Raw genomic sequence first — 19,384 nt, 5'->3', positions numbered from 1 at the left:
TTTTTTTTTTCTTACACTTTTAGACTTGACTCCATCCCTAAGAACTCCATGCCTGCCTTACCGGTCAGTTCTCACCCTCCTCCTCAACGTGTGTCCAGTGATCTCCCCCCTCTGCCGGTGTCTAAGCAGATACAGATGGTGCCACGGGGCTCCCAAATCTACGCTCCCCCTCAGACTGATATCTTTTACCCTGACCCTAGGGGAGGGGGCCCTCCATTCGAACCTGTATCCTACCCACCAAGTAAGTGGCTTTAAAACGTTTGCGTTACATACTACCCCATTGGGATTTGCAATATTTTAGTGATCGCTTGTCCTTCCTATTGGCTTTGGAGTGTACATTTTGGGTGCAATGACTCCATATTACTTACTGATTTTATAGTACACCTATTATTTTTTCTTTTCTTGGTTTTCTCAACTCATAAAGTGATATCATAATGCTTAGAATGCCATCAACAGTGGGGGTCCAACCTCCAGGACCTCTAATGACAAGGAGAATTAAGTGGCTCAGGTGATTAAAGCGTTTGTAGTTCCCTGCACAGTCCAATGGCCGCTGTGTAGGAAAACTGATGATAAAGGGTCAATGTTGTGTTCTCTTCATTCTCAGAAGGGTCCTAGAGTTTAGGAACCGCACTGATCGTAAAGTGAGGGCATGTCGTAGCATTTTTACGAAGGACTACCCCTTATATGACAGTATGAGATGAGCACACAACCTGGCATGTCCCTGTCTCCGTCACTAGTGATTGACAGCAGGGAGCAAAACTAGAGGGTGGACAGGTGCATCGCCCAAAAAACCTCCATCGGGCACCTTAATTGGTATATTTGATTAAAACTCAGTTTCTGCAGAACAGAGGCAGTAATTAAAACCCTAAAGGTGCCATTTTTATAGGGACTATATCCCCTTCAAGGCTGCGGGCCTATTTTATACTGTCGCTAATAGACTCCCTATGTGGAGTGGGAGATGATGACTACGTACTGTCTATAATACGTATAATATTGTCTTTATTCATAGTCTGTTTTGCTTTGTCCTTTGCAGGTGTTTATTACCAACAGCCTCGCTTCGTCAGACCTCAGCAATCAGCCCCCGAGTCCTCCCCTACCTACCTCGATCACTATCCTTCCTATTTGCAAGACAGGATGGTCGGCACACAGTACACGACCCCCACTCAGCAGTACTCGCCCATCAGCCAACCGATGTACCCCCCACACTACGACGGCCGCCGGGTATACACTTCTGCTCCACAATCCTACCAGAGAGAAGAGCTCCTTGACATGGCACCTGCTGCCGGATCACCCTACGTGCCGGAAGCTCGAGAGAGGTACCAACAAGTAGAAGGCTATTATCCAGTTGCTGCTCACCCGGGGCAGATAAGACCACCGTATAACAGGGTAGGTTTCTCCTTGAAAAACCTCAATTTTAATTCATGATTTTGCTTATGACCGCTGCACATTAATGGCTGTGTGTGTTTTTAACCTTGAATAAAATTTTAATACAAGGTGCAGGAATCTTATCAACCTTTTAATTCAGATTTACATTTATTGCAACACTTTGATGTTCCATTTAGGTGCATTTAACTGGTGCATGTAATTTTCTTCCAAATGGTGTAGAAGTGAATCCTCGTGATCATGTATTGCATGAATGATTGCCATGTATAAGCGGACACGTGTGGCTGCCCGCAGCTTCCTCAACAGCATTAGTTGACTCGTGCTGATTTTTGGTAGCCGAACATGCTAATAAGAAGTTGACCTCAGATTGTAAAACTGATGTGGCTGCTATTACCAATTCCACCATTTGTTCATTAAGAGAATTTTTCCACTACCTGTGTAATCTTATTTTGCTTTAAAGGGGTATTTCCAAATTCGAAAATCATGCCATATACAGTCACTTAAAGGGATTTCTCCCCTATCACTCAATTCTGCATTGGAAGGTGAGCAGCTACGATGACGTGTGCCCACCAGGAGCCATGCAAGTATTGTGCGTGTATCCTATACGAGACCTGCCGAGATTGTATGAGTCCTGACAGGAGCTTCCTAACGCAACGTTACCAGCACTGCTCACCTTCTGATGCAGAATTGGGGTCCTAACCTTCGGGACCCCCACCAATCCTTTATAATAAAGGTGCTTTTGCATTAGTTTTCCATCTGGACGCTCGGCTCTGCAGGGAGCTGCTGCTGACCCGTGATTGTCGGTGTCTGTGCAGAGGAAAAACAGAGAAGGGGATGTAATGCTGCAGCCCCTCCACTCTTAGGTTCAGTGCCAATCGGTCAGATTGTTAAATGATTTCACATCCTATCACTTATTGAGATTGGAATCCTTTTTTAATAGCGATGCCCGTTAACCTCTGTTTTTATTTTGTTGTTATTTTTTTTTGTGTTTTTTTAATACATTCAATCCTCCTAATTTATATAGGAGTCTTACAACCGTCTGCCACCTCAGCATCCATCCCAACCCCATCCCAGCCTGGATGATCTTCACCGCCGACGCAAGGAGATCATGGCTCAGCTAGAGGAGAGAAAAGTGATCTCCCCGCCTCCATTCGCTCCTTCACCGACTCTGACTCAAACCTTCCATCCAGAAGAGGTAACGCGGTCGGCCCTAATGCACGTCTGATGGCAATCGCCGGGTGTCATCTTGGTTGGAATGTCGGTAAATAGATTTCTGCTTAGTTTTTTTATACACATCTTCTGTTCTTGTAGTATCTTGATGAGGAACTGAAAGTATCTGGGAAGTACAAAGGGAACGACTACAGCCAGTACTCCCCCTGGTCCTGTGACACTATCGGTTCCTATATTGGAACCAAAGACGCCAAACCCAAAGACGTTTCTGCCGGTGGCTGCGTGGAAGTAGCAGTAAGTTGAATTTGTTCTTCTTTTATGCAACTTTTAACAGATCTGATGAGCCTGGAAATTTTCTATGGATTTTTATCTATCTGCATGGTATACGTGGATGGTATTTTGGAAACGCCACCGGTAGCAGAAAAGTTAGGATGATGCAGACATAGACATGTTGTCCACACTTAAAGAGAAACTGTCAGCAGGATTCATCACAATGAAGTAAAGGTACCGCCATCATGGCACTATTACACTGATTAAATCGATACCTTTGGTGAAGGAATCTGATCAGAGGTTCTTGTTTTAATGATGATTTAAATTTTTTTCTTCTGATGGCATCTTCTGTGCATCGGGACGGGGTCTTTTTCTGCTCTGGCCCTGTGCCTGCCTCCCTCCTGTGTTCTTACAGGTCACCTCAGTGACCTGCCTCCTTTTTGAAATTTTGCACTGACGTCAATGGCGTGGGCTACGCAGTTCAGTTCCACAGCCGGTTTTCTGGTCTTCCAATAAAATGGCACTGGAAGCGACGAATGCACAGATCGAGATCTCAGCTCAGTGACGTCTTCAATGAGCCGAAATCTCGATCTGCGCATGTGACGCCTCCGGCACCATTTTATTGAAGACCAGAAAACCAGCCGTGGAATCTAACTGTGCTTGCACCACCAATGCCGTTGGTGCGACGTTTCAAAATGGAGGAAGGTCACTGAAGTGACCTGTAGGAACACAGGAGGCAGGAGGAGGTGCCGGAGCAGAATAAGACCCCATCCCGATGCACAGAAGATGTCAGAAGAAAAAACTTAAAACCATGATTAAACAGGAACTTGTGATCAGATTCCTTCACCAAAGGTATCGATTTGATCTGTGTAATAGCGCCATTATGACCTTGCATTTAGTTTACAGTGCTTAATCTTGCTGACTGGTTCTCTTTAATATTTTATTTTGTCTGCACAACTCCATTGGGGGCAAAGTAAATAGTAGTTTGAGCCCTAGGCTGAAAACTACATATCCCACAATGTCCCATGCTGCATGCAAATTACGCGATCCGATTGCAAATCCGGATAGTTCTCCGCTCCGCCTAAGTCCCTTAAAATGCTGCCTCTTCTAACTTGATGGAAGTGGATGACAGGTTCCCTTTAAAGGAGTTAATTTGCATAGAGGAGCCCCCTGTGATGAGTGTACTGGCCATCACTGCAGTAAGGGGGTGCGATTGTGACCATGTAAGTGCAGATCTAAGGAGGACACAGCGGTGAGTAAATTGAGCTAATGTCTTTTTTGTGCTTCAGAATTAAATGGTTAAAGAAAAAATGTAAAATTCTGTTTCTTTTATTTTTGTTGTTCCCTTTCTCCCTCATTACAGAATGTTGACAGCAAATCCCTAAGGGATCAGCGCCTTGAACTTCAGCGGAGAGCCCCAGAGGCGGGAGAGGATGATCTCATTCCGTTTGGCGACCGACCCACAGTTTCCCGTTTTGGTGCCATCTCCCGCACCTCTAAGAACTTGTACCAACCATCTGGTCTTATGCAGCCGGCACTGGGAGGTCAAGGTGCGCCAACCAAACCAAGCGTTACTGGTGCGTTTAAGCAGCGGCTTGTCATAATATATTTGCATCATCATTTTTTTTTTGTTTTTGTATTACTTTTTAAAATAAAATATGCAGCAATTTAATTACTAGGTTACATTAATTTCACTAAATTAAAAATAGTAGATGCTTTAGATGCTTGTGTGATTATATGCAAGGTAATACAATGGAATTTTAAAGCAAATCTAGATTTTTGCCATTTAATCTGAGAGCAGCATAATGTAGGGCCAGAGAGCCTGATTTCAGGGATATATCACTTGCTCAGAAGTTTGCTGTAGTTTTAATACAATCAGTGTTTTATCAACAGAAGGTTAATCATTAGAGGACTAGGTGTCGCATGCCAGACAGTGCAGATAATCAGTGTAACCCCGCCCACACCACTGATTGGCAGTTTTCTGTGCAAGCTGCCAATCAGTGGTGTGGGCGGGGTTATACAGGGCTCAGCATTCTTAGCTCTGCTACTGAGAAAACAGGGATTTTATCAAAACTGCAGCAGGCAGCACAGTAAGTGACACATTATTATTATTATATATAAGGACAATAAGGAGGAGCATACTGTTTAGTACCCACATTTGGCTTTCCATGTAATGCACATACTTGGTCTTCCAGAGAGGGCGCTCTGCTCTAACTTATATTTAAAGTACTAATAAATAAATAAAAAAGATTGTGGGTCAAATCTGATTTATTTTGAATATTTTCTAATGCATTTTTTAATTTGTATGGTTGTATTGATTTCCATTATGTATTTATTTATTTTTTTTCTACAAATGAAATCCATTTTCTTATTTTATCAGATTACAGCCTGTACAGCAGTCACGGCGGCCTGGGAGCTCCTCCATATTCTCCCCATCAGAACCTTCCTTCTCAGGGACATTTGAGTGACAGGTAATTACCACGGACGGTTCTCTATAATTGCTCCTTTTTACTGCAGACGGCTCAACGGTCATTGACTACTTTTGGTCGGAAGTGCACTACTTTTTAGAAACTTTTTATTAACATTTTTTTGTAAAATTGCTAGTTCTAAGCCCACGTCCTGACCATGTAAAACCATTTCCAAAGCACTCTGGGACAGATTTATTAAGAATATCTAATTTTTCGACAACATAAACTTAGACAAGGCAGCCTAAAAAATTTGTCACAGCGGAAGAACCTGGCGCATTATTAGACCCTTTAGTCAAACTATCCACCGCCTATTCATTGGCTTAATTTGGCCCCATTCAGACTGCACCTCCTTCTGTACAAACCACAACCCTTGTAGAACAAGTCAGGAAAAGTGTATAAAACTCCTAATAAATGGCGCACACGACATGCAATAGCTTTGTTTCTTTTTCTTTCTGCATTTAGCTTTGTAAAACTTCCCAATTTTTATATTCTTCAGTTATCCTATACATCATAGTGTTAATGCTTGATTCTATCTCTGTATCCTCGTCTAATCCCAGTGACTGTATAATGAACAGCACCTTTATCCTATACCATTAATGGTATTAACCCGTATGCCAAGCAAATCTTTATAAGAACTTCCCTTGCCTATTAAAGGGGTTTTCCATTAAAAACAAGTTATGTTAATCGGTGGGAGTCAGACCACAGCCATCCGCACAGGAAGTTTTTACTTCCAACAGTAAAACTTTATCCTGGTTTTTAAACGGAGTGGCGGGTCAGATTCCTGAACACCGCACCATTCATTCTCTATGGACCTGCCGGAAAAAGCCAAGACCATCACTCAGCAGCCCCAGAGACAATGAATGAAGCTGCAGTCTTGCATGCATACTGCCGATTCATTCTAGTGGGGATAAAAGTTCCCCATTCAGACCATTAGTGGTCAGACCTTCACCAATCAACAAGTTATCACCTATCTTGTGAATAAATAATAACTTTTTGTTCACATGACTGCACATTTTTTTTCCCTATAACAAAGTTTAACCTTGGGCAGCATGCCAGCTGAGTGGTTAGCACTATATGGCAGCTGAGTGGTTAGCACTATATGGCAGTTGAGTGGTTAGCGCTGTATGGCGGCTGAGTGGTTAGCACTGTAGCCTTGCAGCGCTGGGGTCCTGGGTTCAAATACCACCAAGGACAATATCTGCAAGGAGTTTGTATGTTCTCCTCTTGTTTCCATGGGTTTCCTCTGCGTTCTCCAGTTTCCTCCTACACTCCAAAGACATAGTGATAGGGAATTTAGATTGTGAGCCCCAATGGGGACAGGGATAATAATGTCTGTACAACACTGGAATATGATGGTGATATATAAGCAAAGCATAATAATGAAATAATTATTGCACCATAGTAATCTTAATTGGTCTTTTTGATGTTCTGTCCTGCAGAGATCGTATGCCCAAGCCTTTACCTACATCTGAGAGAGAACAGCTTAGGATGGAGTTACACCAGCTAAACCAGCAAATCAGTCAGCAGACACAGGTAACGTGGCCCAGAGGTGATATGGTGGGTTTTTACTGTAATTTGGCATTTTCATCCATTGCTGGTCCCTCTCCCCTCTAAGCAGTAGGCATTGGGGAGACGTTTTGCCTGTAAGATATCAAATCGTCATTGTTTAATATGAGAATCATCCAGACCTTGATTTTCATTTATTGAAAAGTGACAAGAATTGAATAGTTTATTCCTGTATCCTACAGGTTGCAAGTAACCGTCTGCTCGTGCAGAGAGAATCCTCCACTTTAGGAAGTCAGCAGCAGCCGCCACCTCCGCCACCTGCCAAATGGTCAACCATGTTGTCTAATGAGCAGCTGAGCCTTGAGCTGCATCAAGTGGAGAGGGAAATCGGGAAAAGAACTCGCGAGCTTAGTATGGTGAGTACCAGGAGAATATGCCCATTCATCATTTCCCACCTATGTCCTTAAGCTTAGGAGGGCTGGTTAATGGCGAATATGGCATAGTCGATGAATACATTACACTGCTCTTTAAACGTGTTTTTTTTTTTAGCTTTTATTAACAATCTTATTACCTCCTAGGAGAGTCATCCCATGGGTGTTAAAAGCAAATCAGATGTTATCAAGGTGGAGAATGGACAGCTGGAGCCACAGACCAAGGTCCTGACACATGAGCTCCCCTTGACTTTCAGGTAAGGTAATAGAAATTATAAAGCCCGGGAATGCCAACGTGTATGGTGAAATGAGTAAAAAAGCCGCATTGATGGGGTATTCCGAAGTATTCTCACCATTGAGACCACACTGATTGTCAGAACAGGGGATTTGTGGCCCCCACTGGATGCAAGATTGCAGCATGGAGGAGTTGAATGGACCCACTGTATACACATCCATCCTGACGCTTCATTATTAGGCTACTTGTCAGAGTCAAAGGCTTAAAGAAGTTGTGCACTACTTTAGACTACCCCCCCTCCCCCGGGGCCCCTAAGACTTTTTGTAAATACCTTCTGTTGCTGATAATGCCTGTGAGCGGCGCTATCTGTGGTCGCTTACAGGCATCACGTTACCCCCCCGCTGACATCACGACAAGTGAGGTGTGACTCAGCGCTGGGGTCCCCACAGTGGCTGCTGGGTTGTGGGCGGGGTTCCCCCGCGCGTCACACCCAGCATCCACCGCGCGCGTTGCCAATGAATGGGGAGAGGCAGAGCACGCGGTGGATGCCGGATGTGATGCGGGGGGGGGGGGGAGAGAACCCCGCCCACAGCCTGGCATCCACCTGGAACCAGGAAGAAAAAGACCTCTGGCTGCTGCCAGCACTTGTCATGACATTAGCAGATTTCAGAGCTGGCTGCAGCCGGGGGTCACGTGATGCCTGTGAGCGGCCAGTGATAGCGCCGCTCACAGGCATTATTTGCAACGTAAGGTAATTACAAAAATCCTTAGGGGCCCCGGGGGGATACATTGGGGTGGGGAGGGTAGTCTAAAGTAGTGGACAACCCCTTTAAGATGGAGTGTCTGGGTCCATGTGGGTCTAGATGTTCTATTTGACTCCTCCTGGCTTCAGTTTTGCACCCATTGGAGGCCCCAAGTCAAATGCTCTGATTATCGGTGGGATCCACAGTTCTCACCTGTCCATCGGATTGGTGATGATATAAGCTATGTTCACACATTGTTTTTTTTTCTGCAGCTAAAACCTGATCTCTTGGCAAGTAAAAAAAAAAAAAAAAAAGCTGCAGACAAAAAGCAGCTGCTTTTCTTGCTGTGTTTTTTTTTTTTTTTTAGCTGCGCTTTTCAGGATCCCAAAGTTCAGCTTTGCTTCCACCATACAAGCATGAACACAGGTCACCGATGCAAGACATATGTGAAACCATTTTTGGAAAAAAGGGCAATTTGATCAAATTATTTTGATGAAAAAGATTTTTTATGTCTGAAAAAACAGTGACTATTCTAAATGAAAAAATACTCAAATGTAAATAGCTGGGGGATTGTGTTCATTGGTTGGGAATAGTTTACCTAAGACATTGGCAGTGCATTGAGATGGTCAGGTATTGTTCAGTTTCACACATTGGTCAGGCAATGTTTACTTTTACACATTGGTAGGGCATTGAGATGATCAGGCAATGTTTACTGCAGCACATATCACTCATTTAATTAAACTGTACTAATCCTAACAGCCATGCTCAGACATTTTGGATTAAACTTGAGAAAATCACAAAAATAAATGGCTTTCACTTCCTGCTGTATCTGCTTTTTTTTCACTAAAAACACAACAAAAACTGACGGCAAGGTTTTTTGCTGCATTTTTTGCACTTACCCATTACTTTCTAGGGGTGAAAAAAACGCTGCAAAAGCGCTGAAAGAATTGACATGCTGCAGTTTTCAAAAAAGCAGCAATTTTCCAATTCAGTCAGGGAAAAAAAAAAACGTGTGTGCATGAGATTTCTGAAATCTCATAGCTTTTGCTGGTACTGTAAAAAGCAGATTTTAATTTGCATTGAAAAAAAGCAGCAAAAAAGGCAACGTGTGAACATAGCCATATGTAGACCGGAATATCCTTATAACCATAGATGGGTCCCTTCATTTGCAATTGAACCCTCTCTAAAGATGAAAAAAAAAAAAAAAGAATTGGTCGCTATATCACAGGGGCAGGTAATCTCAAGAGGTGTTGGCCGATGAGGTCTGGCTGCCCCAGATCAGGGTTTTGCAATATTTTTTGCACATTTCTAACCCCCTCCCGTTGGTGTGATACCAACAGCGTGTAGATGGCTGCATGGTTTTTAATACAACCCAAAAAATAATTTCTATGCCTTTTACTTATCTTGCAGCAACGAGGTGCCAAATGGATCTAGCTTGGCCCAGGACATCACTATGCTATCTGGCAAGACTGCGTCCTTAACCCTTTCTGAGGATGCCCAATCTGGCGGGGATAAAAATGAGCCCCTGAGAACTGGAGTCAATTCCACTGCTGTTCCATAAGCAATGAGGGCTGTTTTACCCAAATGATTAACCCTTTAAGTTTTTGTTTAGTGGGCGGTTAAAAAAAAAAAAATACAATTTTGTTTTTTTTGTGGGGTTTTTTTGTGTTTGGAGGGAGAATTCAGAGCATTTTTGGGGTTATCAGAAAAAAAATATTATTTAAGAATTGCCTACATATCCCCCGTTTTTGGGGGTCTAGTTATGGGAAGAACCTGTTACCCCTGCTCTCGTTTCCCTGTCCTCCAAAGCATGACAGACAACATTATAAAATGTGCATTGAACACCACTAGTAACAACAACCTCTGCACATATTTTCACGTTAACACATTTTTTAATAAAAAAAAAAAATATACAGAATACGAAATATATATTAAAAAAAAAAAAAAAATGACACAGATGAAAATTAGCAGTATCTGCAAGCAATTCAAGATTAGTTGTTTTTGTTCTGTGAATGAACTTAATTTTAATACCTTTCAATGCCTTGGATGCAAGGCTTTAAAGACAAAAAAAGGAAGATATTATATATATATATACTCTGTTTGATTAATTGTACGATCTTATTGCTGTAGATTTACATTTATTTTTTCTTGTTTTATTAGGATGGTATTACATACCCAGGACTTCTGTAAGTGCCGTTGCTTCCTCAATGGCAAAGCTGGCTTTCCCTGTTTGATTTTTGTATCAGTAGGGCAACATTGGAAGATACATATTTGCAAAAAAAAAAAAAAAAAAAAAATGGAAATATTACCATCATTATATCTGTGTGCTTTTCAGGATCTGGTTACCTCGGCTGGACCATTCACTGCTTTTTTCCTCTTGGATCGAAAAGTGTTTTAGAGGGCAAAAAAAGGAGTAGGATTCCATTTGCAACCTTTTATTTCATTGCTCTAATGCATCCAAATTGAAAATCAACGATGCAAATAATCCTAATTATAATTATCCGTTTGTGTCCTTTGCTCCAATGTTACATTTAAATGGTAACAGACTGCAAAAAGTCATACTTTTTTTTTTCATCTGTACTCTAAGGCCTGGTTTCCAACATCCCCTGGCTGAGCACGGACTGCAGTAGGTGGACTGGGCGCTTGTCTCCCTTCCCAAACTCAACAGCTTCATAGGCATATATGTGGCTGTTGAGTTCGGATCAGGAGAACGCTACCAGTTCTGAACTTTGCCTTTCATCCTCGGACCATGAATGCCGCATATGTGAAACTGGCCTATTTCTCGCTAAATTAAATTAGCATGGCTGCAAAATCCGACTACGTTGAGCTTCTGTTTGTAGTCTGTTACCTTGCCGAAGAGTATAGGTGTTGTAATGCGAGTAGTCTGTTACCTTGCCGAAGAGTATAGGTGTTGTAATGCGATAGGAGAGTACTATTTTCTATTGTTTATTCTAGATGAAATTGAGCAAAGAAACTTTTGCAAAGTGGAACTTCCCTTTAAATTTTTCGCTCCTATATTGGACCAGTATTGGGTTACATCAAAGAGGAACCAATATAATTTTGCCTTGTAGGCAAGGTGCGAACACACAGAAGGCTTCCAGGGGGGATAATGCAGTGACATGTAAAACATATTAAATTATTCTTTTATTTTTATGTTGCCCACAGATCAGAAAAATATACATATATATTTTGTATCTGATTTGGCGGGCACATAAAGATTCCTTTTTTTTTTCCCAAGGAAAGTAAGGTGGATGGGCAGACAACTGGTTATGTAATACCTTCCCACTTCGTTTTTTTGGTGGGGTAAAAAGCGAGAATTAATTACTTTTCTTTTTGTCGTTTGTATTTTCTTAGTGTTTTTCCTCCTTTCTTTTCCTCTCCTCCCTTCTCCGGTATCTCTTAAATCTTTAACTCCTGCTGGGTCATTGTCCGCCTCAGCGTTACGTTCCATGAATCCTATTTCGAAAGAATTGTAAAAGAGAATTTGTACAATATGTGTACTTTTTTTTTTTTTTTTTTTTCTTTATAAAGAAGTAACGATGGGTTTTTAAGGTCCCTTGCCTGCCTACCAGTTGAGGTTTCCATACTTGAAGGTGCTTGGAAAAAAGAGCGCCTGTTTGATTTATCCTTATTGCCAGGAGGAGGCACCGCGTTTAATATACTGTTTCACATTGAATTAAATTGAACATTTCGGACCTGCTGGTCACACATTTGATATTTACATGTATTGGCTTGGAGTTCAAGCTAACTTTTTTTTTTTTTTAATTTAAATAAAATACCATAGTGTTATGTGTGTTTGTGTATGTCTGCAATTTTATGCAAGCACATATAATCTGTTTTAAGGGTTTAATTTTTTTTTCTTTTTTTTTTTTTTTTTTTTGGGATGAGTGCAACTTCTAGGTGGCATGGAGATCTGCCAAATAGTATGATGATAATGGAGCTTGGCCTTTTTGCAGTATATTTAGCTTCATATTCAATGATGGCAAGCCTATTAAAACAATGGGTTAAAAAGTAAATTCTAAAACTCTTTGACTTGGTGCTATGTCCCTTATTGCTTATCCAGAAGTGCTCCTTTACTATTTTGCAGGGATGGCCCTAATGCAAACTTTCTGGCTTAATTCTATAAGGTTGCCTTAGTAGACAGGAATTCAAGAAAATACCCTCCCAAGTCATCTTTATTGCCTGATTGGTAAATCCCTCTTAAGCGCTGGTACGAACCATCCCCTAAGGTTACGTTCAGCAGTTCTGTGCCTTATGGGGATCATCACTCCTTGTCGTGTACTATTTGACGCTACCCTATGTAGCCTGGTTTACATATACATCATTCACCTATGGATATAAGTAACTAACAGGTTGCACTTCTATCTTACAAGCAGTATCTTAAAACATACCTATTAGGGTGCAGTTAGGCGGCTGTATAAATCGAACTGCAATGTATGGGACTGGCCGGCAGCTCTCCCCACCCGAGCGTGACAGCCACATATATTGCTATCCAGCTCACACTCTGGTCAGGAAGCTGCCGGCCAGTCCTGAGCATTGCAGTCCGATATTAAAAGGGGCGTCTCACTTCTCCCTTCGCCAGATTAACTGTCCCATTGGCCTCGTATCTCCTGACCGTCCTCTTGAAGCTGTTGAGCTTGAGTCAGGAGACCTTCGCCCAGTCCATACAGCGCCGTAAAACCAGCCTAACCTGAAGAGGGAGGAATATTTACCTAATAGGGGAAATCAGATCCCCTTCTGGCTGCACTCCCATGTGTTAACAGTTCACAGTCTGTATTTTTTCAGTAGAAAGGGAACGGAGCTGTCATGTTGTGCTGAAGGACCCATCACTCTCTGATCTCTACATAAAGGACTTTTATATTGGTCTGATGTATTTATATAAAAAAAGTCTTAATTAAGAATCTTTTCCATTTTGGGTCCACAGCATCCATGCAGACTTATGCATCTCCATGGTTACAGAATACATGCAAACCATGTGTGATAGGGTGGCCCTGCAGTTGGGAAAGAATGGTACATGACTGCCGGATCAGACTGCACACAGTTTGTTTGTAGTCTGTTACCACAGAGACACATTGTGTAGAGTAGATTTTACAAGTGAACGGTGTCTTGTTCCTTTTGCTTTATTATAGCCGAGGGATTTCATTCTTAGTTGCAACTTTTCTACTTTTTTTGTGGAGTTCACATTCTTCATTGGATTAAGTTTGATTACCACCTGAAGAATACCGTACTGTGTACGACCAGTATAAGGGTTGCATAAACATACCCTAAATCTTTGCATCCACGAGCATCTCCTTGACTTGCGTGATCTGTCTAATATCCTCCTAGAAGCTGCCTCATCAATACTATGAAGAGAAGAAAAAAAAAAAGAAAATGAAAATGCATTCAGACGAATTTGTTTAGCACATAACTTCTGTGAAGTTGCTGTTTTTCTAATGGTGTTATAACTCAATAATGTAGAAACGTGGGGAAACCCTCAACTGGTAGGCACCGTGCACACTAGCCGGGATCTCTGTGTGATAAAGATGCGCACATAGCCGTATTTTCACCTTTTAGATGTTTTCAGTCTTGTGATGAACTTTTTCAATAATGCTTTGAGGGTACCTGTATGGGCACTATGATGACCCCTCAAACTGTCAACCTACTATCAACTATAGGATTAGTGAAGCTGTATTTTACTGGTGTCTTCGCTGGACTTTAACTATTTGCAGGGATGTTGGTATGAGGTAGAAAATGACTGAAACTTGTATATTTCCATCTATTTTTGGCATGGGCAGCAATGCAGGTTTTACAGCAGCTAAGCTGGTTTACGACATGCTGTAACATTATATAATCTAGATCGGTAAGGACTAAGGGTCATCTCTGCAGTGGAAAATACTGGGTGGATACAATCCTTCCTTTTCCCAATGAAATTAATTGGGAAATTTTTGCATTTCCTTAGTGCACCATAAAATACCTGATTTCTGGGCCTCATTCAGTTGAATGTAATATGGGCCCATTTTTTAATTAAATCCAGAAGTCCCTGCCTGATTTTAGGTCTACCCACCCGAACTAATGCATCTCTAATACTGTGAGGTCAGGTTAAAAAAACAAAACGCAACCCCTGGTCGGATTGGCAGCCGTAATACAGACTTTAAAGTGTGCCGGCATCATGGGCGACTGAGACCTTACAGGCCAAATAGGCCATGTCTTATTGACTTCCATTGTTAAAGTAATGCTGTACAATCCTTGGTCTCAAACAAGGTGATAATCTAATGGAGCTCTATAGGCTCAAAAGCACATCCTTCTAATCTTTATATTGGGGGGGAGGCTAAACACTATGCCAATGGTATCCGTCAGGAGACTGGTTCAGTAAGAAGAGTCTTCTCACTACATTAAAGGGAATCTGTTTGCAGGTGTTTCTATGTAATCTGAGAGCAGCATGATGTAGGGGCTGAGACCCTGATTGCAGTGATGTCACTTGCTGGTCTACATGCTGTCATTTTGATACAATCGCAGTTTTTGCTTCTGCAGAGCTCAGAATGCTGAGCCCTATATAACCCCGCCCACACCACTAGTTGTCCTTTTCTGTGTACATTGACAGCTGCATATCAGTGGTGGGGGTGTGGTTACACAGAGTAGGAGGACTAGGAGTTATGAGACACCTAGTCCTGTAGTGATAATATCCTACTGATAAAACACTGATTTTTATTAACACAGTCTATTAAGTGACACATCGCTGGAATCAGGGTCTTAACCCCTACTTCATACTGCTCTCAGACTACAGAGCAAAACTTGCTGACATAGTCCCTTTGATCCCAGCCAGTTTTCATAGGGGAGTAGTGTGGCCAGGTTTGCATTTATGCGCCTGGATAGCAGCCGTATTTCGGGACCCAAACGACAAACGTGTTGTTAATTTGGCTTACTCTCAAGCTGGGACTTGCAGCCGAAATCCAGATGAGAAAATGCAACCTCTACAAGTGTCATGTTATTGTGCGATTTCTTCACGTCACGGTTATGTTTTGTGGAGGATTGATTTGGAACGGGTTCAGTAATCTAGTTTAAATCTACATGTGCTGAGAAGTTGTGTAAACTTTGCTTCACATATCAGACTTAGGAGATAAGTTTTCTTAGCCAGTTATGTCTGTTACCAGCCCTCCTATGTGAGAGCTACAGAGGACAGAGACCAGATTATGAACCTTTTTTTTTTTTTTTTTGTGTTTGTGATTTTGTTTTGTACTTTGATGTTCATTTTTTTTTGTTATGCTGCCAGGACTCTTAGAAAAAGCCTGTGAGTCCTGCGTTTTCCACGCACACAGTGATAGACAGCCTTTCACTTATGAGTCTGTATACTAAGAGTGGTCAGAAACTGTGTGAGTCAGGGGGAATTCAGATATACAGGTTTTCATCTTGTATGGGCGGGAATATTGGCCCCACAGGTTGTGTGTGGGGAAAGGAGAAACAGCCTGTGAGTCTTGCTTCTCCTGCCCACACACAGAAAGCATGTGAGTCCTATGTAATCAGGGCTTGCAGGATTTCTCTGTGAGAGCGTTGAAAGCAGGACTGTCAGACTTTCTCAGTAGGTGGGGGAGCCAGACTTGCAGGCTTTCTTTTTGTGAACGTTGGGGAGGGTCAGGGGAGCTGGACTCAGACTTTCTCTGTGTGGGCGGAGCAAGCAGGACTTGCAGGCTCTGTGTGGGCGGAGCAAGCAGGACTTGCTGGCTCTGTGTGGGTGGAGCAAGCAGGACTTGCAGGCTCTGTGTGGGCGGAGCGAGCAGGACTTGCAGGCTTTGTCTATGTGGGTGGGTGAAGCAAGGAGGAGAAGTAGGACTCACAAGCCTCTGCGTGGGTAAAGCAGGACTCTCGGGCTTTCTCTGTGTGAACGAGTGGGAGGAAGGACTCGCAGGCTTTCTGTGTGAGCGAGGGAGAAGCAGGACTTGCAGGCTTTCTCTGTGTTAGCGGGGTAAAGTTGCGGGCTTTATCTGTGTGGGCAGGACTTGCAGGCTTGCTCCTTGTGGGTAGGGGAAGCAGGACTTGTAGGCTTGCTCCGTGTGGGCAGGGGAAGCAGGACTCGCAGGCTTTCTCTGTAATTTCTGGCAGCATATAAACTGCTTTTTGCATGAAAATACTAAACAAAATTATAGAAAAATATATATTCCTGAGCTCTTTTTTACTATGTCATAGGACTGTCTCCCATGGGATACCCGGCAGAGATATTTAGAACCCCGAGATGACGTTACCTCGCTCACTTGATAGCAATGTGGACTTGTGCTGCTGCCCATTATGTCAAGCAAGAAAGTTTGGGTCACAGCCATGTATCTAAATGGCAGAAACGTGAAAAAAATACTTGACTGACATGTAAATTGCAAATCTAAGAATTTGCAAAAAAGTTTACCTTACAAATAAGCAAGTAATTGATAGTTTGAGGCTATAAACTATCCAACTATAACCCCCAATCTTTGTCCTTTTACCACAGCTGGGCAGTTCTTCGTTTCAGGCTACCTGTTGTTGCAGTAGATAAAATGGTTTCCTCTATATAAAAACAAAACTGATGAGCGCATTTGATAAAAGACTTGAAATGCGTTAATTTTATATAAATTATCATCTGCTAAGTTAATGCAGAAACCAGTATGATACTTTGTAGCAAAGTTTGTTTAAACATCACAAGACTGACTTCTATCTATTGGCGGAATTGGCTTGTGAAGAAAAGACCTATCACGCGGCTGTGATTTGTAGGGTGCTTCAGGTTGGAGACATTTTCTAGGGAACATAATGTTTTGTATGAATCCCAAGGCAGATAAATTCCATTTGGTACAGATTGAAAAAAAAATTCCTCCCAAAATAAAAACTCGAGTAAAATGGGAGCTTATTTCTTTTAAGGTATTTGCTAATTTTAGTTATGTAGATAATCACAGCTTTTTCTTATGTAGTGATATCAGGAGGGTTGATGAATCCTGCAGAATCGGGGAGGCTTGCGATTTAGGAGTCTGGGAGAAGTGACAACTATAATGAGAACCACAATAACGGTTATATTAGTTGTCACCCAGCTCTTCTCAAAATCGAAGGTGTAACAAAACTTTAATTATTAATCGTCCTTTTCCAAGTTATGATTATTTGTAATATATGCTATTTATTTTGCTTCTTTCTCTCTGAAACCACTTATTTCTGTGCTGTTTTAACTGCTTAGTTCATTCTCTTTTAGTAGCTGCTTTGAACTGCTGCTGTAGCGACAATCTGTACTTAAACACTATTTACAAACACTCACTGCCTGAGGATGGCGGAGAGGCAGGCATAAGCTCACACAGGGGAGAGTGTTTGTAAATAGTGTTCTGCAAGAACAGCAGTTCAAAGCAGCTTCTAAAAGAGCATGAACTAGGTAGTTAAAATGGTACTTTCAGCTTGATGTTTGAGAGAGAAGGAAGCAAAATAAGGTAATGGAGTATATAACATATTTGTGATTTTTGCAAAGGCTGATTAATAATTAGATTAAAACAAAAAGTTTAGTTATTCTTTAAGTCAGTAGGAAGATCCCCCAATCTCCAGGAATAACACAACACTTGGACATGGGCTGTGTGTGGTATCTGCTTGGAGTTATAATACCACATGTCGCACTATATTTTTCCCGTTTAAATATAATTGTTAACAATTTTGTTAAAGAAGATAAATTCCTTTTACTGGTGATTTGTAAACTTACCTTTTTTTTTTCCCTGAAAAATTCTAGTCTATATAATTAACAGTATTAAATATAATTTATATCAACTGTAAATTATAAGCTTAAAATTAAAAAATAAAACTTTCACATTTGCCAATGCATAAGCCAACATAGTCTCCGGTTTATATCATTTGCCTATGTGGTCTTGTTTTGATCTTCTCTGTGCCAATAGATAATCAAGGTTTCATTGAATATCTAAATGTGTATCCCCCCCAAGTAGATCTGCCTTGTGTTATTACATATCAGCTACTAATGAACCCCCTGAAGCACCCCACAATTCACAGGCCGCTGTCTGCACCTGTTAACAACCTGCATTATATTCTTTCAGGCTGGATTCAGTTTAAAATTATTATTATTAATAATTTCCTTGTTCTTTGGCTCATACCAGTCTCTCAGAGACATTCTGCAGCTATTAATCACCTTTTTGGGTGGAGTTAAATTTGTTTGTTTTTTGTTTTTATTTTTTTGTTTGTTTTTTTTTTTTTTAACTTTTTAACTTTTTGATGCATTTTGCTTGAAAAAGAGCTTGTGATATTCACCAATCTTATTGATTGTTCTGTGACTGTGCCCTGCAGAGGTTTAATAAAATGAAATATATAAAAAAAAAAGTGGCTTTGTCTGTTTTTTATGTATTTTTATTATATTTAGACCAAGTTCACACTATCGTATTTTACATTTCATATATGGACCACCATGCCCGACCATAACTTATAGACAAACACATGAGGCTTTAAGTTCGGGGCAGGAGACCTGTGGCCAGTCCGGGCATTGTGATCCATGTATGGTCCATGATATCTGCTCGTGTGAACCCGGCCTAATGTGAAATTCATGTACATGCACGCTTTATACTATAGTCCCTCAAGTTTTATCACACTATATGGCATTTCAACATTAGACAGGCATACTGTCACGCACAGTGTGGGAAAGACTTAAGTGTAACATGAAGGGATGAGGGGAAGGGAGCCCAGACACTAGGGAGTGGAGACCCCTAGGCAGATCTAATATCACCCTGCCTACCCTAACATGCCTATATTGGTTCCACACCAATCGCCGAGCAGGAAACCTAAGCATTGAATAGCCCTAGAGCTAGGCCCTTGATAGGGGGGGTGAGCAATGGTCTGTCCCCACTATAAACTAAAGACAATAAGGGAGACAAACAAAGGAGGGGGGGAACGTAGCTTGAGCAGACACCAGAGAGATAATACCAAACGTCCTCCAAGGGCACCAGAGAGGAAGCTAGCCGACGACTGCTATAGCACCAAGCCTTCACAAGGGAAAATGTGAATATCACCGGCGACTCCCTGAAGCAGACTGAGAGTTAATAAACACCCAGACCAGGGTGTGTGTCAATCAGAGCAGGAGGGAGGTTCTCACTGGGTCCAAAAGTCATAAGTATTAAGAAGGCATCTTCAATGCCAAACCCAGTGACCTTCTGCAGCCAGATGCAGAGCGACTGTCTGTTACATCTGACACACCCGTGACACATACAC

The 19,384-nt window shown here is 41.8% G+C and overlaps 1 protein-coding gene across 5 annotated transcripts in view; it reads left to right on the top strand.

Moving 5' to 3' along the window:
* Nucleotides 1-18,003, top strand: part of RC3H1 (ring finger and CCCH-type domains 1) — a 59,275-nt gene extending 41,272 nt beyond the window's left edge. For 4 of the 5 annotated variants that reach the window (XM_073643393.1, XM_073643395.1, XM_073643391.1 and 1 more), the window contains exons 11-20: nucleotides 24-241; nucleotides 1,034-1,386; nucleotides 2,408-2,578; nucleotides 2,695-2,847; nucleotides 4,187-4,400; nucleotides 5,204-5,294; nucleotides 6,731-6,824; nucleotides 7,040-7,213; nucleotides 7,376-7,485; nucleotides 9,617-18,003. In XM_073643393.1, coding sequence (XP_073499494.1) covers nucleotides 24-241; nucleotides 1,034-1,386; nucleotides 2,408-2,578; nucleotides 2,695-2,847; nucleotides 4,187-4,400; nucleotides 5,204-5,294; nucleotides 6,731-6,824; nucleotides 7,040-7,213; nucleotides 7,376-7,485; nucleotides 9,617-9,767 — 1,729 coding nt within the window. In that variant the 3' untranslated portion in view covers nucleotides 9,768-18,003. The remainder of the gene's footprint in view (nucleotides 1-23; nucleotides 242-1,033; nucleotides 1,387-2,407; nucleotides 2,579-2,694; nucleotides 2,848-4,186; nucleotides 4,401-5,203; nucleotides 5,295-6,730; nucleotides 6,825-7,039; nucleotides 7,214-7,375; nucleotides 7,486-9,616) is intronic. The other variant, XM_073643394.1, reaches the window with a different exon arrangement.
* The last annotated feature ends 1,381 nt before the right edge of the window (nucleotides 18,004-19,384 follow it).

The sequence above is a fragment of the Phyllobates terribilis genome, unplaced genomic scaffold (genome assembly GCF_046119375.1).
Source record: "Phyllobates terribilis strain yellow unplaced genomic scaffold, ASM4611937v1 Scaffold_8__6_contigs__length_399053987, whole genome shotgun sequence".
NCBI lineage: Eukaryota > Metazoa > Chordata > Amphibia > Anura > Dendrobatidae > Phyllobates > Phyllobates terribilis.
Note: the sequence above shows the minus strand (reverse complement) of the source record. Positions and strands in the feature narration are given on the sequence as shown.